This window comes from Diceros bicornis, chromosome 17 (assembly GCF_020826845.1).
Source record: "Diceros bicornis minor isolate mBicDic1 chromosome 17, mDicBic1.mat.cur, whole genome shotgun sequence".
In the NCBI taxonomy this organism is placed as follows: Eukaryota; Metazoa; Chordata; class Mammalia; order Perissodactyla; family Rhinocerotidae; genus Diceros; species Diceros bicornis.
The window spans coordinates 45,382,621-45,409,083 of record NC_080756.1 but is presented as its reverse complement, the minus strand read 5'-3'; the positions used below and the strand labels follow the sequence as shown (position 1 = coordinate 45,409,083).

The following is a 26,463-nucleotide window of genomic DNA, read 5'->3' as shown; positions in this document are numbered from 1 at the left end:
ATTTATGCATCCCAAGTTCATTTTCTAATTTTTTTTTTTTGTGATCAGCATCTATGAAAATTGATCATTACCCAGACTATAGAGTAAGTGCTCATTTGATAAATCTAAGTGCCACCCTCTGACTATTTTAGGTGAAAAATCAGAGGTAAGTGCTCATACACTATTACTTGAGAATAGCAATATTTTGTAGAAGTAGACATTGGTTTTAATATTTGAATATATAAATTTTAGTAGCAAAATTGTGGTGATTCTCAGTAGGTCCTTTAAAAAATATTTGCCTAAAAGATTAAAGTATGAGGAATAATATGAACTCACAAACTTCAGGAAATAAGTTGTTAACACAATACCCTTCATAAAGTATGTCATTCATAATTTACTATATCTTACTTTAAAGGTAAAATGTATAAGTAAATGTTCCTGGGAGAGGTCATATATTACCTTAAATTCATGAGTAAAGTACAAATGACCGATAATAGATTTTTCCTGAAATGAGATTTAAGTGGGATGGTGTGTGGTGAGAGCAGAAGGACATTGACCATGGTAGTGGGGGAATAGGTTTCAGGAAAAATAAGTACAGATTTTATATAACCTGTAAGTTTCATTAACATATTTGTTCTTTTTTTCTGGAACTTAACATACTTACTTAAATTTAAATGAAATAGTTTTTATTATGATTTTTAGTTTGTTCTATTCTGTGGCACTTAAATTACGTTTCTGATCTTGTGACAGGATTAATTGTGTGCGGGTCTGTTGTAGCGTGTAAGTATCCTTGCAGACTCTAACTGGTGTGACTAGCACAACATCAACCACAGGCAGCAGCTTTATGAATAATATTTTCTATTGACTTACAGTGTGAATTCAATGAATAATAGGGCACTTTGGGACATTTTTAAATTGTGATTTAGGAAATTCCATCATCAGGTCTCTCATCGAGAGGGAAGAGTTAAATAGGTTTCCTCTGAAGCTCTCAGCTCCTAGAATAATTGATCAAATCTTCTCAAAGGACTGAGAGTTGGATCTTTACCCAACAGGGGGCCAAAGTTTTCCAGCTTCTTGAGGAGTTTCTCTAAGGTCTAATGATTCTTTCTAAACACTAGGCACATTTAGGGGCTTGGAGAAACTCTCATCAGAACTTTTCCCAGAGTACATTAAATGAAAGGCTAGGTATTTGGAAATCCAAATGTGGTTTAGTAAGTCTTATGGGCTATCTTGATGAGAGTGTAATAGTAATAAAACCTTGATTTTACTTGGTGATGAAATGTGTTGTGATATGGGACATTTTGTCTATTAGCAAATTTATTTAAGATGTTAATTTGAAAAGCATGAAACAGGACTAATTTTTAGATGACAGTTTTTGAAGCGTATTGTCAGTTTAAGGATTAGTCCGTAATATTGGTATGTAAGAGTGTGTGTGTGTGTGTGTGTGTGTGTGAGTGTGTGTTTTCCAGATCTGACAAGTATGTATGAACCCATGTAGATCCGTTACTTGTTTTGCCTGGCACAGTAACAGGCACAGAGGGTGACTGAAGAACCAATACTTGATTTAGGCTGATAGAATGAGTCCATTTCATAAAGGGAAAGGCCAGGCCAGGTAGAGTGTAAAAGAAACTGTGAAGGACTTTTCGTTGTCTTCCCTCTGAGATATTTTCTCCTATCCTTACAAAGCAAAGCGTCTGGGATACAGTGAGATTTCAGTCGTAGTGTAAGTCCATGTGTTAAGTCCAGAATGTGAGTCCTGCTGGTCTGTGAGAAAGGAGAAGCTGCGTCTTTTACGAATATAATGTCAAACTTTCTAATGACACTTCTGAAGTGGAAGGAAGTGAAATAGCAGGCTGGAACTTAGAGAAATTTTGGGAGATAATCAGGGACCCTTAATGTTGGGTGCATGCCTGGCGGCAAACCTCTTTGGAGAATTGTTAGAGCGATAAAGTTGTTCACAAATATCAAGAAGTTTGTGAACGCTGCAGTGAAGTTGGTGCTTTAGTTTCAATCCTAGGTTCAAACTCTGACTCCTAACTGAGCTTTTGGTCAGCTGATCTTTTGAGAGGATCCTTTTGAGAAAACAAAGAAATGTAAATAGTGCCCTCTGTCGCCTTCTATTGTACAGCATAAGGCCTGCCGGTATTCATGCTGATTAATTATAAAATGTTCTCTCCTCTCCTAAAATGTGATTGTAATTTTTATTGACAATATGTGTATATATATATCCTTTAAAAAGACGTGTCTACAAGAGTGAATACAGCAAACTGCTGTCCCACTCTGCTCCATCCAGAGTCCCACTCTGCTCCATCCCCAGAGGCAGCCTTTTCTTCTTGTAGTTACCTCTGTATTTCAAAATAACATGCTTTCAGAATAATACTGTTATTCTTAATTTTTCAGTTTTAAATTTTATTCCTTGACTTTCTGCTATGGAAGGTAAAGATTTATCTCTCTCACACTTTCTCTCCCTCCTTCCTCTCATACATCTATCTCCCCTTCCGTCTTCTCATAATAGTAATGTAATTTTAGTTAGGTAAACTTTCAATGTTTTTATTATTATGACTCTGTAAATATTAATTTATAAGCCATAGGGTATACATTGATTACATTTTATTTTTGTGTAAATTTTTATTTTCTCTGGAATTGTCTCATTTACTTAGTTTTCTCTGTAGTTCTTTCTAATTCAACCCTACGGTAACTGTCAGAGATGAAACTGTTCTTTTGGTACATTCAAACAGATGGTGTAATTTATTGGTTTTATATTTTTCTTGGAGACATCACCACTAGGGTCCTCAACTCACCTGTTCTAATCCAGCTTCTCTCTAGGCCTGCTGCCCCTCTGGTATCCTGGGCTCTCCCTTCACTGTTATCTAAGGGTTTCTTTTCACACTTCTGTTTTGGATCCCTTGTTTCCTGGATTGCATGTCTTCCTCTTTCATGGTTTTCTTCTTCATTTTAGTGGAGCACAACCATCGTGACTTCCTGAAAATAAAGGCTTCGAATGTCAAAAAATGCTTTTATTCTTTAGTCATATTGAATTGATAGTTTGGCTGAGTGTAGAATCCTGTATTTGAAATTCTGTTTCCTCAGGAATTTGAAGACGTTCTTTCACCGTAGTCTAGCTTCTGTCTACTGTCCCCATTGACAAATTGATGCTCTTCTTATTTCCGTTTTGCAATGTGATGTTTATTTTTCTTTCTGGAAGCTTGAAAATTTTGTAACCGAGCAAGGGCTTGCTGCCCAAATTGCATGGAAGCCAATACTATGGCACCAACTTTTGAGAAAAGAAAAGCTTTATTGCAAGGTCTACTGGCAAGGAGACAGGAGGCAAGGCTCTCAAATCTGTCTCTCCGATCAATCCAGGGTTCGGGGTGAAATTTAAGGAGATAGGGGCAGAGCTGATTGGCTAGTTTTGAATCCGTCCATATATGGTAATCAAGCTGCTGGAAGCTGGATTTTCCTTACTGAAGGACTTTTCGCTTCGCAAAGGGCTCCAGTGGTAACATTTCTGAAGAAATGAAGATTCTTGGTTCCAGGGTCATCCTGGGGCTATGGGTTCCCGCCTGGCACATGAGCAGTGCTGTCTCTGTTATTGAGCAAGATTTGATTGATCAACAACCTGCTTTGAGGAAGCAAAACTAGTTTAAGCTGGCCAGTGTTTTATGTGCTGTTTCAGTTTTCTCATTGTCTTCAGAGTTCTGAAATTCCATAGTGATGTGCTTTAGTGTGAGGCCCCTTTTTTAATTGCCCCATCCACTTGATGTGGATGTAGTACAGGGTGTGGAGGTTTATAAATTGATGGGCTCTTTCAATTTATAAACCATACACTCCTTTAGTTCTGGGAAATTTTTTTGAATTGTTTCTCTGATTAATTTCTTCCCTTTCATTTTCTTAACTTTCTACTTCTAGAATTCCTATTCCTTAGATGTTGGACTTTCTAGACTGATCCTCTAATTTTATCTTTTTCCCTCCTGTTTTCTATCTCATTTTTTCTTGGGAGGATGGGGAAGTAGAGAGATTTCCTCAGCTTTATCTTTCAAGTCTCCTACTGGACTTTTCATTTCTGCTGTCACATTTTTAATTTCTAAGAGCTCCTTAGTTTTCTGAGTGTTTCTTTTTCCTAATAGCTTTCTCCTCTTGTTTTATGAATGAAGACGTTATTTATAATTATTCTCAAGTTTTCTTCTGCTTCCTACAGTGTTTTGTTTCCTCTAAGTGCCCTCCACTCCCTCTTCTCCAGTCTCCTCCAATTGTTTTTACTCTGCATCTTTTATGTTAGAAGCTTTCCTCATGTATCAGGTAATCCTTTGTCGTCCATTCATATTTAAGAATGAAGCGTTTCTATGGTATAGAATTTAGCCTTTCCCAAAGAGAGGTCTGGCTTTTGCCTTTGGCTCCTGGGAGGTAATCTCTAAGCCCTTGGAATGTCCTGCCTGGTAAGAGTGTCTTTGTTTACCTGAGATCTTAGGGCCACACCAGATAGTCTCACAATGTGGTTCCTGGTGAATGCTTTGGGTCATGTAGTACCAGCTGGAAGTCTGGAGGGGCTGGAGACTGAGGTCAGCCATCTGGGGGTTAACCATGTCTTTGTGACCAAGCCCCACTAAAAACTCTGGACATCAAGACTTGGTGAGCTTCCTTGGTTGGCAGTACTCTGTGCGTATTATCACACACTGCTACCAGGAGTAGTTAGTGGTATCCATTGCTCCACTGAGAGAGGACAGCTGGAAGCTCTGTGTTTGGGCTTCTCCTGAACTCTGCCTCGTATGTCTCCTCCCTTGGCTGATTTTAATCTGTATCCTTTTGCTGTGATAAACCATAACTGTGAGTAAAACAGCTCTAGCTTTCAGTGAGTTTTGGAAGTCCTGGTAAATTAGTCCTAGAAACTGAGGGTGGTTTTGGGGACACCCCCCTAAACTTGTACTTGGTGTCGGAAGTGAGGGTTGTCTTGTGGACTTCCTCCAAACTCTGTAGCAGTAAAAAGCTCATTAGAAGCTTTCTGGGCATGGATAGAGCTTATCAACCATAGGATGATCTTGCTGGGCCATTTCATTGAGAGTCTCCCAGTTGTTCAGTATCTGTGGGCCTTTTTGCTTGGCCTGGTTGGTTTCTGCAGAGAAGAATCCTGCAGTCTTTTGCCTGGGGGAACGTAAGCCTGACTGCTAGTGTTCTCAGAGTAGAGTAGGGGAAGGAAGCTGGTCGGAGCACTGAATATCAACTTTCACTTATTCCTTCTGTTTTCTCCATGGTAATCTTGACAGCAGAAGTAGTACAGGGTGTGGAGGGAGCACATTAGTAGGGGCACCTACTGTATATGGGGCATCAGGGAAAGTTTCATGGAGAAGGTTTAAACTGATACCTGAAGGATGAGAGGGAGCTAGCCAGGTGAGAATGGAGGGAATAGTATTCTGGGCTGGGGCTTATCCATTTATTCGAGTAGATTTGTCAGTATTACTTGGGGAAGTGGAGCGAGGAAGGTGTCAGTTTGTTATAGTGGTCCATATGATCAGAAAAATAGCACCAGGGTATAATACCAAAGGCAATTTGTAGATTGAAGGGAATACCTCTGTCTGTGTTTAATTATATTAACTAATACCATGTCTTTTTCAGATATGTAAATAAAGTCAGTGAGGTTCTAAAAGAAATTTTTGCTTGAATCAGGATTCAAACGTAATCATGTTGAGTATGAGAAGTTTGACCTTATCAAGAGTTTAATGTTTACATTAGTCATAAATTTTCTTACTTTGTCTTAAGTTCTTTGTTGACTTTGCCTTCCAGCTTGTCTATTGAGGGGTTTTTTGTAAGGCTAATCTGACCAAAGAGAGTAGTTTTAAGTGCATAGATACTGAAATTTAGATTAGCTGTTGCTTATACCTGAGGATTTAGATGGCAAACTAAGAGTTTGGAGAATTTTGGGATTTGCCTTCTAGAACACTAGGGAAGATTATAATTGCACTTCCCAGGTTTAACACTCTCAATGTCTCCCGTTTGTCTGATGAATTAGATTTAATAGTCTCAATTTACCAATCTTCTTTCATTCCCAGTCTGTCTTTCAGGCTTTGTTTCTGTTTCTCTCTGATAAGTACTTGATTCTTCAGAAAAAAAAAACAAACAACCTTGATTCTCCCTGAACTAAATTTGAGTCCTTCCACATCAGGATCTTGCTTAGAATGCTGCTCTTTGCTTTCTCAGCCGCCCCTGCCCCAGTCTCTTCCTCTTCTTCACAGCTGGTGGGGTAACTCTACCAACATGGCGTTTTTTTTTTTTCACTTCCCCTTCCAGGCAGACTCTCTTTCTCTTAAATTTCTATGGCATTGTGCACCTCTTTTACTGTGTTCTCTCATTAAAAAGGCAGAAAAAAGAAAAAGAAAAGGCAGAATAAGGCATAAGGGTCCTTATTTCTACTCTTATTTTCACATCTCTTGGTTTCAAGTTATCTAACTTATTTTGGCACCTAGTGCTATAGGACTTATTAAATTTATTTCTAGCTGACTTGAATTCAGATTCCTGGTTATATTTTTCCCCTGTGGTCTTTTCTCTTTAAGTTCTCTCAGCCCACCTTAGAGAATGCATATAAATAAATGATCTAAGTTATCCTTGTTCTGAATATCCCTTCAGAATACCCCCATTTTATTTACATCTCCATTTGACATTATAGTTTGCGATCAAAGGCAAAAGAGCCTACCCATTCGGCCCTATTTTTTTCCCTGTTTACATTTTTCTTTTAACTATCTTAAACTTTTATTTTTTCCTCCCAGATTTTCAAAGAAGTAAATGTTCATTGTACAAAATTGGCAGGAACTTGGCTGTAGTTTTTCCCTCTTTCCATTCTGTTATATACCAACTGATCAAATAAATTAATTGTGGTCCTCCAGTATTTCAAGTCTGAAGTCTTCTGTCTAACTTTCAGGATTCTCTGTGACCTGATACCACCTTACCTATGCAACCATATGTTTACTTCGAAACACAACTTTTTGCCATTGTTATTGTTCTGGGAATATGCCATAACCATTCCTAAATTGGTCTTCTTTCATATTATACCCAATATTTGAAATGTCTTCTCTCTCTTTGACTTGTTAATTTTTACTAGTTTATTAAGGCAAGTAGGCTTGTTGAAACCTACTCTGGCCAACCTAGTCTTCTCATAGTGACCAAATTGGAGCTAGAACACAATCTCCTGCCTCGTTCTGTGCTGTCACGCCCTCTGTTTAGTACCACTGCTCAGATCGATTGAATGATGACTGTCATACCCAGTTGGCTGGTTCTGTGCTTCTTGTCAGTGATGGCTTTCTAACCCTGTGATGAAGTTAATCAGAGACGACCTACATCGTAAAACCAGCTGTATTGTGATAAAACATTGTAAGACAGCTAACAAGTGCCTGGCACAGAGTCAGTGCTCCACTGTTTGTGGAGACAAACAGTTGTCCATGGTTTTCTAACTCCAAATCCAGTGATGATCCATATCACAGAACCAGAGCCTGGAATTCCTTTTTTCCAGATGAGTGCTACATACCCAGAGCTGGTGCCCCACGTGCTCCTGTGAATCTCCATCCTTGGCAGTCCAGTACCAGGCTGAGTAGATGGCCTATGGGTTTGAGTATGTTGCCACTGTGCTGTTAAAATTTTACAGTAAACTCACTCGGAACTATAGTAAATTAAAAACGAAATGGGTGGGAAACTATGGGATATTTTAACTGCCCCTTTCTTTGACTTCTTGATGGAAGCCAAGAGAACATTTCTCAGACAGCTTTGGTATGTGGATTGCTGAGGAAAACTCTGTAGTCCCAACCTGGCAGGTTAAGAGTTCTTTGAAATAGTTAATGAAATGCTTTATACTGAGAACCTGGTAGAAATACTTAGTTTCTGAAAAACCTTTTGATAATGCTTCCCCTAAGAGTTGGAGAAAAATGCCAACAGAATAAAAAGTATGTCTTTTTTCATAGATGTAAACATATTTAAACAATAGCAAAAAAGAGTACAAGGGAAAAGCTGCTGTTCATTCCCCAGAGAGGTCAGTCATTGGTCGACACCAACTTTCTTACGGTAAATGATATTTTCAATGCTAGCAGAACTCTGTGGAGGAGAGTTTAGAAAAACAATTGATGGACATCAAGTTAAAGATATTTTGAAAAGCTAAAAATATGTAATTTTTGTAAATAAACTGAGCTGAATTTAAAAACATGGGCATCCATTGCTATGATATTTTAACTTATAGAATTTCACTTTAATTTTTTAGAAGAAATTTAATTGGGCTATGTCTTAGTCTGTTCAGCCTACTGTAACAGAAATACCATAGGCTGTATAGCTTATAAACAACAGAAATTTATTTCTCACAGTTCTGGAGCCTGGGAAGTCTAACATCAAAGCACTGGCAGCTTCAGTGTCTGGTGAGAGTCCACTTCCTCACTGACTGCCATCCTTTCACTGAAACCTCACATAGCAAAGGAATGAGGGATCTCTCTGCCGAAAGGACAGGGTTTGGAGAAATTCCAAGTTGGTGAACATGCAGAGATTTGGGAAGAGTGCTGCACCTGGAGAGGACATGGGAGCTTTGAGAGGACATACCTTGCCCTATGCATTGCTTTTGGCTGTTCCTGTGTTATATCCTTTTATAATAATTGCTAATCTAGTAAGTAAAATGTTTCTCTGTGTCCTATGAGCTGCTCTAGCAAATTAATCGAACCCAAGAAGGGGGTTGTTCAGATTTCCAATCTATAGCCAGTAGGTCAGAAGCACAGGTGACACCCTGGACTTGCGACTGGCATCTGAAGTGGCAGGTGGTGAGTGGGGGAGGCAGTCTTGTAGGACTGAGCCCTTAACTTGGGAAATCTGATGATATCTCTGGGTAGATAGTGTCAGAATTGAGTTGAATGTAGGACACCCAGCTGGTATCCAGAGCATTGCTTGGTGGTGTGGGAAACCCTTCCCCCACACTGGAATCTGGTGCAGAACCTTTCATTTCTTTCCAGTACAGCATATAAATGTATGCAATTTAAAATAGGAGCTTGTGGTAGCTAATCTCCAGAGATGGACCGAGTCTCCAGGATTGATGTCTTTTGTGTAGTCTCCTACTTCCTCGATTTGGGCTGGCCCTGTGACTCACTTTAACCAATAGAATGTGACAGAGTGATGCTCTAATAACTGCTGTGATTTTGGGAGCCCCGAGCTGCCTTGTAAGAAGTTCAACTACCCTCTTGGAGTAGGCACTTGGAGAGGGGGAGGTTCTGGGCCTATGTGGAGAGAAGAAGGAAACCTAGTGTCCCAGCAAGGCCCAGCCTTCTAGCCGCTCCCTTTAAGGCACTGGACATGTGAGTGAAGCCATCTTACATGTCCAGCCTGAGTCACCATCTTACTGCAGCCACACAGGAGATCTCAAGTGAGAGCAGCAGCAGAACTACTTAGCTGAGCCCCAGTCAACCCACAGAATCAGGAGAAATAATGAAAGAGTTGCTGTTGTTAGCCGTGACATTTTGTGATGGTTTGTTATATAGCAGTAGATAATAATCCAAACAGATAAGATAGTCCAAAGTGTAATTTTAGAATTTTAAAATTAAATAAGCCTTGTATACTAGTTGAAATCTCATTTAATTTGTTTGAATCATCTCTTCTGTAGAGGGATAAATTTCAGTGTCTTCCTGCTTGCAATATTTACAAACAATTGTCATCAATAGTTATAGTTCGTTATATATTTCAAAAGTTGGGGGCTCTTGGTGTTTTATTTACTTAACAGGTTTTTCTTAAAAAATTTTTCAGCTGATTTTGAAAAGAAATAAATTCAGCATTTAAAGGTCTTATTTATAAAATAGTTCAAGACCAGTGTATATCAGCTTAGACTGATTGACAGAATGGTTCTTACTCTTCAAAGTCGAATGTTTCTAATATTCAACTGGTGATGACCAGCAGAGAGATAGTGCACACTGCCAGGAAGAAGTATTTATTTTTAATTAAGCATCAGCTGTCTCACAAAGATCAGGTAGTTCACTTATTCTGTGTGTATATAAAATATTTAAAATTTGACAGCTGTGGCTTCTACTTTGATTGTTAGAATATGGAAGCTTATTTGGATGACATTATAAATTATGTGTCTATCACAATCAGATCCAAATGTATTTCTGCTCAGTCTTGGAGTCAGTGATATCTCTGTAGAGATATGTTGGTACATGATAAAAGTTGAAAAGCATTTTGTGCAAATTACAGATCACCAGCTTTTCTAAGAAATGGAAATTCAGAATTTAATTTTTCATTAAACGTACTCTTTTTGAGCTCATTGTTGCTGATAGATTTTTTTTTTCAAAAGAAAAAAGCCTAACTCCAAATAGTTTTAGATTTATAGAATATAAAGATGACAAAAATATTGCTTTCAGTTTACTGTCCTCAGGAAATCTAGAGATTCCCCTTACATATGCCATGTTCACCTAACCTACAGATTCTCACACTTCTCACGCCTGGCTCACTGTGGGGGGCATGGTGCGTCTTTTTCTCTTGCAGGCTTGGGCTCAGGTCAGGACACACCAGCTAGTATGTTCAAATGGCTGCAGAGGCACTGCAGCACTGCATGCTTCTACTACCACCCAAGACTAGAAAGGGTTGGCTGTCGCTAGCCACAGATATTCCGAGTACCGTCAGTGAATGCCCTGCATGCTAAGAGTGTTTGTATTATGTTGGGGAGGGGGGGGGAAAGAGTCAAGTTTTGGTCTCCTTACAGAGTGAACCACACGTTCAAGTGAGATCTCTTGCACTTGCCTCGCACGCTGTTACTGCTGGAGACCATGGTAGAAGCTGGAGTCGACCAAACCCATCCTGGTTTATTTTGTTTGTTAGAAAATGAAATATATAAGGCAAATGCTAAACCAGATGGGATGGGCGTAAACTAGGCATGTCCTGGGCAAACCAGCATGATGTGGTCACCCTAGTGAGGACCAAAAGCTCAGCAGATGGACTGTATTGGGAAGAGTAGTCGAATTTTACTCCAGTAGTCACTTAGAGCCTGGAGTGGTCGGGAGAGGACTCAGCGAGATCAGCTCTGACAGTGTATTCTAATCTGTGAATTCTTCCATGAAGAGACTTATCTGAGAATATTTATGGTTAGTGAGCAGAAGAAACTCTTGAATTTTGTACTTTGTGAACCTTGGAGCCGCTTCTGGATTATCAACATTTCTTGGACTATTTACTCTCCAGATGGTAAGAATAGCACCAGAGAATGAGTAGCTCTTACTTGTTTGAAGGCAAATTTTAAAGACAGAATAGAAATGCTTCAGTCGTTGGACTGATGAGATTTTGACCACTCTCTCCATGCCGCTGCTAATGTTCTGGTTCAAGCTACCACCTGCTCTTGCTTGAGCCTCCTAATTGGCTTCCCTACAGCAGCCGGAGGGATTCTTTCAAAATGTAAATCAGATCACTTTCCCACCTTACTCGTTTCCATGCTGAAAAAGTCCCACTTAAGGGGCTTTCCACCCTTACTGGCCATGCCTCACAACAGGCAGTGTATTTAATATTGCTGCACAGTACATGCCAGCATACCAGTAATTGAAAGAAAATTTCCATCCAAGACCCTTACCTGTTGTAGCGTGATATTTTTTATTTTATTCTTTCTTCTTTTTATAAATGCTGGTTGCACCTGAGAAAGTTAATTTCATGACATGTCCATGGGTCATGACTCTGAGTTTGGAAAACATTTTACTATGTGATCTGGCCCTTGTCTACCTCTCCGACTTTACCGCTCCCTGCCTCTCTTGCTGACTCTCCTCCAGTTACGCCTGTGTCCCTGCTTTGCTTCGGATATGACGCTTTCACTCTTGCCTTAGGGCCTTTGCATTTGCTCTTCTGTCTGTCTAGAACACTGTTTCCCTAGACGTGGCCTCACTGCTCACCTCCTTATTTCATTTGGGGCTGTACTCTAATGTTTTCTTGTCAGAGACTTTCCCTGACGATGCCCATCCCTGCCTTCTCCATTCTCTTATCCGATATAACTTTTCATTGTAGCCCGTATATATCATATAATATATTCGATATTTATATGTTTATCTGTCTCATTAGAAAAAGCTCTGAGAGTAAGGATTTTGTTTTTTTATTTACTGCTGAATCTGCAGAGCCTGCAGCAGTGCTGGCACCATTGTGGGTACCCCTTTCATATTAGTTGAGTGAACGAATAAATGTAATTCATAGTCAGAATAGCGTTTATCAAACTTTCCAGGAGGTTTTCTGTCCTTTATCTGTCTCATATCTTAAGTTTCAGCTCTTAGTTTGGGGCGGAAACCTTTGTAGACTCTAAGCGGCACCATTTGGTCTAGGAATTCTGGAGTCCTGTGCACCTTGAGCATGGACTAGAAGGGAAATGTGGTCTTGGGGAAAGTCTGTAACCTTGTCCCCACAGATTCCTTACCTATGGGGAAGGGCACATCTATGGGTGGGCCAGAGCAGGCTCTCTAAAGTGTGATCCCATCTCATCCAGGTGTGATGTTGGTAACATCTGGGAGGGATACAATAATCAGATTCTGCCTGGTGGCCCGTGGTGCTGTGATCTTTTCTATGGGAACAGTAACGTGGCATTCTGTCATTATCATTTCTGCCTGGTGTCATGCAGCTTTGTCAGGCTGGCTTTGTGGAAGAGCTCGGTGGCAGAGGATTGGTCATGAAAGGTTTAGTGTGGTGAAATGCGCCAGGGAGGCGTTGTACAATGCTGGTGCCTAGATACAGCAACAGTCATCTTACTGGTTTACCTAGTCTGGTCTCCCTCTCTTTCCTCCTGTCCTGCACACTGCTGCCTGGCACTGCCTCTTGATTCAAAAGAGTTAAGTATAATTTGGTTTTACTGCTCAATAAGGTAATGCATGCTCTTTGTAAAAATTTTAAGTATTATGGAAATATATAACATGAGAAAGTAGAAATCTCTGATAACATGAGAAAGTAGAAATCTCCTCTGAAGAGGAACACCTCTATCACTTTGGTATATATTCTATTATTTTTTTTACACACAAGCCAACAGATATATGTTTTGTATTTTTGTTTTTATAAGTATTTTTATTTTAAGAAATCAACTGTAGGTTACTTATTTTCACTGAGTAATGTGTCATAATCAGTTTTCCATGGCAGTGCAGATGGATCTACCTCATTCTTTATAATGGCTGGATCATATTCTATATTATGGATTTGCTGTATTGCATTGAACCAATTATGGATCTTGGTATCATTTGCAACAATACTACCATAAATACCTTTTTGTATTTGCATTTACATACTCATGTAAGCATTTCTATGAGACATATTCTGTATGCTGATTGTTTTTTAAATATACTTCTTTAATTCTGTTACAGTCCACTTTGGAAATCTTCAGTTGCTCCTGATCACCTGTGGGATAAAGTCTAGTCTAGTGCTGTCTGATAGAACTATGAGGACTTGCACATGGGCGCTTCATTCCACTAAGGAGTGTGGCTACCTTGCTACATAAATGCATCACCAACTGGTGCTGGATTGACGCTGATAACTGCCTGATTATGGGCATCCTGGGACAAGTGGAACTGAAATAGCCAACCTGAGGACTGTACCAAACAGTATTTTAGTCGCCAGAATAAGTGACTAGGTTCTCTTTTCAGGGCCTAGATTAACCTACTGACAATAGCTGATAAAACGAGACGGATAATTGGGAGAAATAGGCAATTGATTACTAAAGAGCAGCAATTGTTGGGTAATGGCTAATATCTCAAGGAGAGATGAAGGATGAAAGAAAGTGAGGAAACCTTAAAATCATGATGTGACATTGCTATGTGAAGCAAGGTGCAAAAATGCACATACATTGTAATATGAACCCAGACCATCTTCCACTGTGATGATATATTCTGAAAGAATGTGATAACCCACGTAGCTGTGGATGCAGGACACACCAGAAATGGCAGCCAGATGGAAGACGAGTGTAAGCAGAGAATAGACAAGATTGGTGCAGAGAGAACAAATTGGCAGATCAAGTTGACCTTCAACTTGGTTCCAGCAATCTAAGTTGACATATTTCAGAGGGTGTAGTAAACTCATTACTCACCCAGACTTGGATTGATATCCCGAAGAAGGATCTGGTTGGTGAATATATGTGGGATGGGAGTGAGAGATTAGGAGCTGAGTGGCTGTGGGGAGATGTCATAGTAGCAAGGCTCTCTGGGCTGTGGCTATATATGTTGTCAGGTTGCCGGTATCTTGGTTTTTAGACCATCCGTCTGGATTCAAAGGGCTGGACTTACACAGAAGAATGTTAGGAGATTAGACTAACGTCTAGTAGGGGCATGGATGCCCCAGACAGCTCGTCCAGGGTTTATTGGATGCTAGGCCTTGGGAAGAAGACTAATTCTAGACCCCACCTGCCGGTAAGGATGAGGGTCCCAGGATAGTCTCTCTCTTGTATCTTTTTGGCTTAGGAACTGGATGAGGGTGTCTGCTCATGTATGTAAGTTGACTATCTTCTGAGCCTTTTTTCTATCCAAACTAACCCTTTCCAAGGCTAAGGCTGAAAGACTAGACATGATTAAGTTGATATTTCACTAGTTTTCAGTGTCTGAGGTAAAAAATAAATTTACTGTGATATCAGGGGCTTATTGAGTAACTGTTTCTGTGCTGGGAGCTTGCACATATGGGAGGGTGTGACTGATTCCTGGGAATTTGCACATTAGAATTGAGAATAACATAGAAACAACACAATAATAGCCAATAATTAGGTGAATACAGTAAGAAGAGTTACTTATTAATGGAATCTGGTGTTAAAACTGTGCTATACAAGTGCGTATCAGGAAACGGCTGGAGGCAGCACGAGGGAGTGAATTTGAGTGGTTCAATTAAATGTAAAAACCCAGAAAGAGTGAAAAAAGAAAACATAGAAAATTTAATCGTTCTAACTTTTCCCAAGTTTTGAGGAAAAAAGTCTCTAATAAAGTGTCACAATTTATTTTTCTCCATTAGGAACAAAGGTAAAATCAAAATACAAAATAAACCTCCTTTTGTAGAGTTATCATTTAGTGTTACGTGTTTTACGAATATTGTGAAGAAATACAAGAATAGCCATAGAAACACAAATGGAAGTGATAGAAAGGCTACAAAGTAGATTTGCAGGGAAAATGATCTCTGTCTCCACTGAGACTTAAACAGGAAAAATAATAATAATAAAAAATTGTGAAAAGAGTATTTGAGAACAAATTTATAACTGACAGAAGGGCCCGAAAGCCACCAAAATGACATACTAAGAGAAACAGTGGGATTTTTTTCACGAGAGAGTTTTAAGAAAAGAGTATTATCGCCTTCCAATTATGGTTTCATGTCTTTTCTCCCCAAAGGCACGTGTACTTGAAACCCCTCCTGGCCCCATAAGAGAAGATTCTATGGCCCTGATGAGATTGTGTGCATTAGAATCGCTTCTCCTGGAAAGGAGACACTAAAGGGTACTCGAATGAAATATTGAAAATGATGAAGGGCGTAACAAAGGCCAGTCAGTCCTTTCTTTTCCCCAGACCCCGTAATATGAGAACAAGGGTTATTTGATGAAATTAAAGAGTAGCAAATTAAGTGCTAATAAAATGAGATAGTCACTTATATAATTCATTACCATGGGAGGTCACAGAGCCAAATTCTGTAGCTGGATTAAATATGGGGCTGGATAATTTTATGACCGCTAATGATATTTTTAGCAGTGGAGGCTGATATTATGAGAGAAGTAATCCTATTACATTCTTCACTAGATGGTTTGCAGGGACCTCTGGCAAGTGGTGTCTGAGAAGTGTGAGAGCAGGCCTTGCAGGTTCTAACCTTCGATGGGGAATTGTACTGAAAATTAGTTTTTAAGGTGAATGTCGTCAAGGTATTCCGTTCATGTTTCAGTCCCAGCTTCTCTTTTGGAGATCCAAAAGTCCTTTTATCAGAAGAAATTGAGGTACAAAGTTTTGTTATACAAGGTGAATAAGTTCTGGAGATCTATTGAATAGCAATGTGACTATATTAACAATACTGTATTGTATACATGAAATTTGCTGAGTAGATCTTAAATATTCTTAGCACCCTCCCCCTCCCAAAAAAGAAAGAAGAAAATGGTACATGTGGTAAGTGAGAGACATATTAATTAGCATGATTGTGGTGATTATTTCACAGCGTACATGTGTATCAAAATACCAAGTTGTACACCCTAAATGCATACAGTTTTTGACAGTTATACCTCAATAAAGCTGGGAAAAATAAACACTAAATTTTTTTTTCCAAAAAGAAGCACTTGGGAAAGACATTGCCCAGAATTAGATCATTTCTGGTCTTTGGGAACCATTCAGTTTATTTATCGAATGCCAGTCATGTATCAGGCACTTTGCTTGGAGTTTTAAAAATCTGTTGGGAATATAAACAAGTAGGCAAATCATTGCCATTCGGAATGAAGGGGACTGCACCAACGGGAGACTATAAAGTAGCACGAAAGTACAAAGAAGCAAAGGAATAGCTCAACTCTGGTTCAGAGAAGATTCACAGAGAAGGTGACATTAGACCCGAGTCTTAAAGATTGAGTAGGAGTTCACTCTACAGGCAAGATAAGGAGTTCATTCTGGGCAGAAGGAACAAACAGCATGCACAGGTCAAGAGACAGAACATGTTGTAATGTGTCGATGAGCTCCCAGTAGTTTAGAAAGGCTGTGCCACAGGGTTAGGGGGCAGAGAGGGAGAAGGTAGGGCATGAGATGGAGAAGGGAGACAGATCATGAAGACCGGGATTGCCTGAGACGTCTCTCCAGCAATAGTGCTTCCAATGGTGGCGGTAGTGGGTGGGGAGTAGAGAAGAGGAGGTGAGGAGATTCTAGGAAGTGTCATATGACAGATAAAGGACAGCCCCTCAAAGCCTTGCCCCACTGTCCTAGGCTTCCCTTTTTTGGCCACTGTCAACAGTTGCCTGGTGGTGAGTGTTGTATTTCACACAACTCCTTGCTTCACTCATTTTTACTATCTGCCTGAAACAATCTTCACCATGAACTTAATCACCATTATTAGTAGTTAAAAAAAAAAAAAACCTTCCCTCCTTTGGGTAGAGAGAGGTTCTTATAGACCTGAAATAAATTGAGATAAGCCTGGCATGTCTGTCTGGTCTTGTTCCCTTGGGCTCTACCAAGAACCAAATCAGTCTTTGGGTGGGAAAGAAGAGGCAGATTTCATTCGCCTGACCTTAGACTCCCATTATCTCTGTGAAGTTGGGTCAGCAGATAGGCAGGAAAACACACAAGGCCTTTGAGGAACAGATGGATTGAAATGTTAAAAATCTGTTTTGTTAAATGATTTCGGCTAACAAAATAATTTAATTAGGAAAAAAAATCACCCAAACTCTGCTCCTTCTTCAGTGATATTTAAATAAGAATATCATTATTAATCACTCAAATGCTAACTTGGAATTTCTGCACCATTAATATTGATAAGAAGAATCAAATGGAAATGAGAGAGAGAGAGAGAACGTCTTTTGTAGAAACTGGTTTTCTTGGTGGTCTTATCTTTGTGGTGGATGCAAATACTTTATTATTATTATTATTTGTGTTGTTACATAGTACAGTAGGCAATCATCAGTTTTCACCATCAGATTATAAAGCATTGTATAATTGTGATGTATTTCCTAGTGCATAACCTTTTCCATAGTAGTCTTTGAAGGCTCTTTTAAGATAATTCTTCAAAAACATGGGGTTGCTAGAGGGATATAGAAATGAGGTTGGTTATGGAAAGTAAATGGGTGCGTATTCAATTTTCTGTGAGACCATCTATGTTATAGAGTGTCAGTGGATGAAATTGAAATATGTGTGCTCCAGGCACAGTGTTTGGTGTTAGATAAAGATGATTAATATCATGATTACTCACAATCTAGTAAGTACAAGAGACAATTTTACCACGACTTGATGAACTAAATACAAGTTCTATAGTAGAGGTATATCCAGATGTTAGCTCTGTCTGGGGAGTTGGCAGTGTTTTCATAAAAGCTAACATTTAGGCTGGGTCTTAAAGTAGAAATTACAGTCAACCATAAGAGAATGGAGGATGGGATCAAGGTGTAAGAGAGAGCATTTCAAAATAGAAACAACAGAGATGTCTCCTGGAATTTTAAATGGCTTGTTTTTTCTGTCCCTTTTTCTAACTTCTGTTATATCATTGTTGTAACTTCTAATACATTTTGAAAAATTCTCCTTTGGGTAAAAAATGGGCTATATCATATCAGCATCTATATAGCATCTAGTAGATATTAATCTTGTCAGTAAGGCGGTAGTGATCAAGGATTCCTTTAAGTCCCAACATTAATTCACTTAAGTATTGGTGAATCATTTGCTCTCCTGGACTGGGCACTGACAGATAAGTCTTTGCTGTCAGAAGTGAGGCACGTGGTATGGGTAACACAACATTTCCCCCTGTTGTTAGATATGTCTGTGTAATGAATCAATACAGGCTCTTTTAGTTCCAAAGGCACTTGATTTTACTTGAAGTGTGCCTTTTCATGACTAGACTTCCATCAACAAGGTTATTTGTTGGTAGTTGTGTGAAAAAGAAAACATAAGCTTTGAAAGAGCTTTGATGCCAAATGATGAATATATCCTTTCAAGGACCATGTAAAAAATAGGTGAATATATTTAATAAAACTTTTAAGTTTTAACAAGTGTTCTTCTTTCCCCTTTAGACCTTAGCTGGATCTCCAAAATACAAGTGAATCACCCAGCAGTTCTGAGGCGAGCAGAACAAGTCCAGGCTCGCAGAACCGTGAAAAAGGAGTGGCAAGTAAGGGTTCTTCTTGAGCATTCTGCTCCTGTATTTTCCAATGCCTGGTCTCTTCCCTCAAGGCCACAGTATTGAATTTCGCTCAAGATGCATCTAAACTTAAAAGATTGCAGCTGTCCATGACTTATTTTAATAATTCATATGTGGTGGTGATGGGTGGGAGAAAGATAACACATTTATCCAAACAAGTTAAAAATCTTATCACTCTTGAGTGGCAAAGCTGCAAATGAATTTGAGGCATCTTTATTCATGAGTGAATTAAATGGCATATTTTCTCAACACATTTATTCAGTTTCTTAGACATACATTCTTTGATTGTCTTCTTTTTTAATTTTAAAACCGTGACATGTAAACCTGGTATGTCCAGTGGTGAGGCCCTTAGGTATAAGAGTTGACCTTCTTTGATCGTCATGTTTACCTTACTATTAATTTTCATAAATCATTTTTCAAAATTCAAAAAATGATGTTCTGTAGTGTACTTGTGGTCAGCATATTCTCCACTGTATACCAACCAAAGACATGCTATGCATCGCAGGGCTAGAAGGAATTCAGAGTTCATTTCACAAGTGAGGCAAAATATTTTGATTGAATCCTTCAGGGTGACATTTCACATTTTACTCATCCTTGGAAATATTCTGATTGAAAAGATAAAAGAAAATTCACCAGAATGAGTTCTGAAATATGAATATTGTTTTAAAAATGGAATTGGATTAAATGGAAACAAACAAAGAAGTTAGAGACTCTTTTTTACAATGTTTCATCTCAGATCCCAGGGCTGGGGATAAAAGGTAAGATAGAACCCCCCTTCTTCTGAGTTCTCTCATATCAGAGTAGTCATCAGGGCTCCTTGTGGTTGAGATGGAGAAGTCAGATGTGGGGAGACTTGATCTAATAAAAGTTTTAATTTGAGGGGCCGGCCCAGTGGTGTAGTGGTTAAGTTTGTGTGTTTCACTCTGGCAGCCCAGGGTTTGCAGGTTTGGATCCTGGGCACGGACCTACACGCCACTCATCAAGCCATGCTGTGGTGGCATCCCATATACAAAATAGAGGAAGATGGGCACAGATGTTAGCTCAGGGCGAATCTTCCTCAGCAAAAGAGGGAGAGTGGCCACGGGTATTAGCTCAGGGCTGATCTTCCTCAGCCCCCCCAAAAAAGAAAAAAGTTTTAATTTGAGATCTCTATGAGAGAAGAAAAATTTTTAAGGCTATTCGCCCCTTTATTCTTTGTAATATTCATCTTGTTGGTCACTCTTGAGCAATGTTTTTATCATATATCAGAATAATATGCCTTAGAACAGTATAGATGTTAGATTTTAGCACATGTTTGTTTAATGATTTTCTGCTAACTAACTGGGTTGGAGATTACCTTTTTTTTTTTAACTTTGTTTTTACTTTTCCTCAAACCAGGCTGGTTGGCTCCTGAAAGCAGTTACCTTTATAGACCTTACTACACTTTCAGGCGATGACACATCTTCCAACGTTCAAAGGCTCTGTTATAAAGCCAAGTATCCAATCCGGGAAGATCTCTTAAAAGCTTTAAATATGCATGATAAAGGTAACCTTGTTGTGTATAATCTATCTGGTATTTACCTTCTTATAATACTAATTACTAAATCTAAGAGGACTTAAGACAAGATTCAGCTGCTAAGATAATAGCAGTAAAATCCATGATAGAATTGCATACATACACATATAATTGAGATTCTTCTCTGAAAAACAGCAGAGAGAGAATCTGACTCTCATTTTTAGGTCATTTCTTTCCATCATGGATTAAAGTTGCTGGTCGAGAGTTTCTTGATTTCTTTCCAGTTCTTCAGTTTGAGGAATTTTCTCTCTAGTGACTCTAAAATACTGATTCTGATTCCCTAGCCACATGTGAAAAAACCAGTCTCATTACTTAATAATCACATCTCATGCATAAAGTATTTTCTATGAGTAAATGAAATACTTTTGAGAATAAAATGCAAATGGGAAATATTGCTTACTTGTGTATTAGGTTAGATCTTTTGAAAAAAGTTATATTCACTCTCTTAGTATACATGAGAGAAAGGACTTTCTAAAGTTGCTGTAAGTTTAGGACCTTAACATTTTAGAAGTGGAGGAGACCTTTATGAGTCAATACTCGCTGGGCTGGTTTTAGGAACGAGATCTTTCCTTGAAGAGAAGCTTCATGATTCCTGAGTGCCTGTCTCTAATGAGCGCAGCTAGAGATGTTGCATTGACCCTATGCAGGTATTTTATCCCAAATAATTTGTAGATAATTTGTAGACCTAAGAATTCTACAGCTTTTGAAAAATATTTGTGTTTCTTTTGAGTTGATAATAAAAACACCACCTATTTATAGTACTTAAAAGTAACAACTTTGGGTGAGAGGGGCTGAAAAAAAGTAACAATTTTGCAGTATGAGTCTTATGCTATTGCTTTGTTTTTTATAGTGGCTATTTGATTTTTTAATTTTAATTTTTTAAATTTAAGAGTTTATTCCTCAACATGATGGCTCAAGATTCAGATTTTATTATTTCTTGCAAAAGAGGGAATAGGGTTAGTTAAATGTCATTTAGCTATACTACCCTGTAAGGTTCACTTATATTTTTCTTCATCCACTGTCAGTTTGAATGCTGTACAAATCTGGATTTTGTTATCTACATGAAATAAAATATTTTCACTGAGTCAAGACCACCAAGTTTACTATTTAAGAATTTTTAAAAAGTGGTATTATGTTAGCTACAAAGAACAATGTGTCACAGCTGTTATATTCTGACTGTAATGATGAGAAAATGATCCGTGTTGTCAAGAACTGGAAGGGAATATGGAAAGTAAAAACCTTTTAATTTGTTGCAGCATCGTAGGGGAATTATTTTTTCTCTCAGTTTGATATCTGCCAATGTTGCAGTATAAATAATAATTAAAAGCATATTGTGCGAATTGAACTTCACATAAAGTAGGCTGTTATGATTTCTTCCTTCATAGGCATTACTACAGCTGCCGTTTGTGTTTATCCTGCCCGGGTGTGTGATGCAGTAAAAGCGCTGAAGGCTGCAGGCTGTGATATTCCAGTGGCATCAGGTGAAATTTCTTGTGGCATTTATTGTTATTTTTCAACATGTTTCCAAGTCTTCAACTCAGACACCTTACGGTGTTATATATATTTTCATACTCTGATTTTAATTAGTTTTATACATTTAATTGGTTGTATATATTCATTCTTTTAGTGTTTAGTAATTGTTTTCTAAGTAGCAGGCATTATATTAATTCCCAAGAATACAGAACTATATCCCTGTCCTTAAGGAAGCTTAGTTGTTTTGGAGGTGTAGTCAAGTTAAAAAAAAATCATAACGCAGAATATGTAGTATTTTATATATATATATATATGTAAGATGGAATAACAAAGATATACAAACGGTACAGTTGTAACTCTGAGCAGGGAAGGGTTGGTGACGGGTTGGTGACACTCAGAGAGTAAGGGAATGATTCATAGAGAAGATGATAAGTGCATTGGGTCTTAAAGAGTAAGGAGGAGTTGACAGTGTTGATGGAAGAGTTGACAGTGTTGATAAGATAGGGAATGGCATTTTAGACAGAGGAACTAGCATGTGTGAAGGCACGGAAGCATGTTCAGGGAACTGAAAGTTGTTTGTGATTGTTGGATCCTAAGGTAGGACAAGGGGGGAGTTATGGGAATTGAAACTGGAAAGGTAGATCGGGGCCAGATCACGTAGGGAAACCATGCCTGGCTTGGTTTGGGCTTTATTCTGGCGATGGGGAAGATACTGAAAGGTTTTAAGCAGAGGCATGCTATGATCAGCTTCGTTAGGGGATAATAGCAGACAAATTAGAGAGGGGAGAAATGGAGTTAGGGAGACTTACCACAGGCCATGTGGGAGATGATGAGAGCCACCCTAGAGCCTGGAAGATAAAGAAGAAAGGGTATGTTCAAGAGTTATTGACTTAAGATAGACTCAGTAGGGCTTGGCATGAGGGAAAGAAAGTCTTAAAAGCTTCTATGTAGCTATGTGTCTATGTGTGTGTGTATGGATGGATAAATAGATATAAAATTAGATTCAAATTAGATTCTACTTTTAAAAGATGTTGGAGGAATATCTTGGTGCTTTAAAAAAGGAGTCTATAAAGATCATTAATTTATTTTATTAGGGCTACATCAAAAGAAACATAGTATACAGTATTTATGTCCATCCTATTTGTGAACATTCCCAGAGTATTTGACAGCTACACCTTTATCCACCTTAATTTTTAATTAGCCTCAGTTATTCGGCTTTTCCCTTATACAGCAGGGAGATGTGCTTTCCTCTAAGGGAGCAGACCCAAGGAATTTAATAACATCAAGGAAACACTAAAGTTATCTTTAGACATGGGAATGGAATCACTGATGTGCATGTAAAAAATGTTAATACTTTTTAAAAAATGTAGTTGTATTTTCATTTTGCTTTTATTTATATTTGGCCCTGCTCTTTGCAACTCTGCCCTGCCCCAATTTTGTGGACTAATTAGGTGCTTTTCCTCCTGCATTCTCTTCCCTTTCTTCCCATCTGCTTGGCTGGTTGTTTTAAGATATGCGGTGGGAGGAACCTATATTACAATTTGGTTACAACAACTAAAAATGTGGATGGTAAATCAAGAATATGGTGACGGCCAACTTGATTAAGAGTAGGATCCACAATTAATTAGTGTCCATCAAGACACGGCCACAGCTACTATTTTATGACCCCCAGTCTGATGATAATATATTTTTTTAATTGCTATTTACTTAAAGCATCCTCATGAACATCTCTGCAGCAACTTAATTTCATGTCTTCCAGAGGGTATAATACTAACATTTATCCTAACACCAATAATATGCGAGATAACGTTCTGTTTCTTCGTACTTAACTTTGCAAGATATGCATGAAATTGTTAAGTTTTATTAATGCTTTGGTCTAAATGCTGATTTTTTGGTCTGAAATTCTTTGTTAAGATATTGACCAATTGAAATTTGTCTTCCTTCTTTTTTTTTCTCTCTCTCTACTAGTGGCTACTGGCTTTCCAGCTGGACAGACTCATTTAAAAACACGATTAGAAGAGATCAGATTGGCTGTGGAAGATGGAGCTACAGAAATTGATGTAGTGATTAACAGGTCCTTGGTGCTGACAGGCCAGTGGGAAGGTAGGTGCATGTCCTTACCTATGAGGGAGACACAGTTCTTCCCTGGTGAATCAAATGAGGGTCTGGTGAGAGGAGGGATGTTTTGGAAGTCACTGTTCTCGACTATAAGTCACTAGATCAGAGCGTGGATCTGGGAGAAGACATGGTGAGGATTGCTCATCCTAGTGCCCCTCTTAAATCTAGGAAGTTGCCTACCTGCATGAACTTTTTAGATCCATTTGAGTGCTTGGTGAATAGTTGTTTCCATGCAGTAGATTATTAAATTTTATTCTATTCGGTACTGTTTTGTTACTCAATACGTAAATCAATGCGTGCAAGTCTTTTATGCAAAGTTTGTTTTAATATGATGTGGGAAACTTCCCTTTTTAATGTTAGTCTTTGTGGATTTTGAGGATGTGGGATTATTAATAAGTCTGCTAAGTCTGTATTTATTCCTACTATTCTTGCACTTAGCTCTTGTGACTATTATTTCATATTTGCCTTTGAGATTCGTGATTTACTATCACTCTGATTACAGTAAGGCATTGCCCATTCTGATAACGAGGTGTTGTTTTTGTAACTGGATATTAAAGAAATACATTTTGCCTCTGTCTTAAATATATTTTGTGTGTTAGAGATCATTGATAGCTAAAATAAGTACAATTCTCTATTTCAAAAAAATCATTATAACAAGTAGTTTAAAATTTTTAACAAAACTATAAGATAAAGCCAGAATAATAAATTATCTCTTTAGATGTGTGAATATCAAATAAAAGAAATATTTTATTCTAATTATGGAGGTTATATCTGCTCACTGTTAAAAACAAAGACTCCAATTAGTAATAAAGGACGTGAATGTTTCACATAATCTCACCCCCTAGAAATAACCCCTGATAACACTGCAATGCACAACTTTCCAGACTTTTCTCACATCATATATGCATATATGCAACTCCAAGCCTTTTTTAAAGTTTAAGTAAAAAATAAGATTATATTTAATGTATTTTTCCTTAACCTATTTATTGGATTTGCCAGTATCTTACGATGTCTTTCTGTGACTCTTTTTATCCATCAGTCAATCAATCTCATTGTCTTTAAATCCTGATTCCATTGTTTATCCATTAAGAATTGCTTTTGGTTTTAGAGTTGCAAAGATTCAGTCAGTGGTTTAATTACTTAAGGATTAATTCTCTTGTATAAAGTCTGGAAGTAGCTATGTTCAGCGGTGTTGCGGCATCCCCACGAAGTTCTTGGAGGCTACTTTTGTCTTCTACTTCCAAAGCATATGGCTCTACTGTCATACTCAAGGGCATCCCATTGTCTAAGATGGGTTCTGAAGCTCCAGCCTTTACACTGATATTCTAGACAACAGGAAAGAAGGGCTTGTTGTGTCACAAAATCTCACGCAACACTTTTGCTTATACCTCATTGGCCCGAACTGAGTTATATGGCCTTACTTGGCTGCAAGTGAAGCTGGAAAATGTAGTGTTTTAGCTTGGAACATTAGCTACATTCCCATATATTATTAATAAGTTAGATAGCATCCGTTTCTATGCCTAGATGGAAAGGAATGAGGGAAGAAATACTGGCAGGAAAGGACAGTGTACCATAACGAGCTAAACAGGATCTGACAGTAAAAAGCTAAACAGCAAAGGACCAGGCAAAACAACAATAACAAAAATACTTAAATAAAAAAATATACAAAATAAAAAAACACAGCAGTCTGGACCGTAAGCTGTGGGCTAAGTCATCTCAGAGATTTCAGTAGCTTCCTGAGAACATCATCTTATTCTAGGATAATACAGTCACAAGAGGTCTGAATGATCTAGAAAAAATATAAGGCTGTTCTCATTTGCCGTACACTCTCATCAGTACTAATCAACATTTTTAATCCTTGCCAAGCTTAAATTGTTGACAGTTCACGAATTTTTTTTGTGCTTTTAATTTTTGTTCCTTATGGTCCACGTGTGTTTTGGCCAATTGCAATCATTCTTAAAAGGCTTATTTTAAATAGATATTTCTTGTCCCTATATATTAATTCTGCTTGTCTGCTTCTAGTCACAGATTTCAGTTAAGATTTAAGGCTGGGTAAGAGAAAAAAATGAGTAAGCATAATATTTAAAACAAATCTAGAAATAAACTCTATGTGATTTAGTTGGATAAAAAACTGTATGCCCTTTATGTCTTTTATTAAGTTGTAGACATATAGTTTATATTATAACTTGTGCTCTTGTCTCTAGAATACTACTAATTGGAAAATAAAATATAATAGGAGATGAGTTTTGATGTAATTGGCAATCCCTAATGGTTGTTTTTAAGAACTGATAATTTCCCAATAACAGGCATTCATGCAAAATATAATAACACATCTTTGTCCTAGACCATACTTTTCTATTAACTCTTTTTTATGGTGTTAATAACCTCTTGACCCAAAACAAATTGAAAAGGAAAATTTAATACTAGAAATTTAATTCTAAATAGAAAGCTGGGATGACTTAGGACTTTTTCCACTGCAGTATTTTGTCTTGATTTTAGCTCTCAATTTGATTACATATTGTATTTTTCAGTGTCATGTGTTAATATTAGCT

The 26,463-nt window shown here is 38.1% G+C and overlaps 1 protein-coding gene across 1 annotated transcript in view; it reads left to right on the top strand.

Moving 5' to 3' along the window:
* Positions 1 to 26,463, top strand: part of DERA (deoxyribose-phosphate aldolase) — a 103,802-nt gene that overhangs the window by 16,490 nt on the left and 60,849 nt on the right. Inside the window, exons 2-5 of the mRNA XM_058558697.1 lie at positions 18,638 to 18,735; positions 20,143 to 20,290; positions 21,706 to 21,801; positions 23,762 to 23,896. Of these exons, the coding sequence (XP_058414680.1) occupies positions 18,638 to 18,735; positions 20,143 to 20,290; positions 21,706 to 21,801; positions 23,762 to 23,896 (477 nt within the window). The remainder of the gene's footprint in view (positions 1 to 18,637; positions 18,736 to 20,142; positions 20,291 to 21,705; positions 21,802 to 23,761; positions 23,897 to 26,463) is intronic.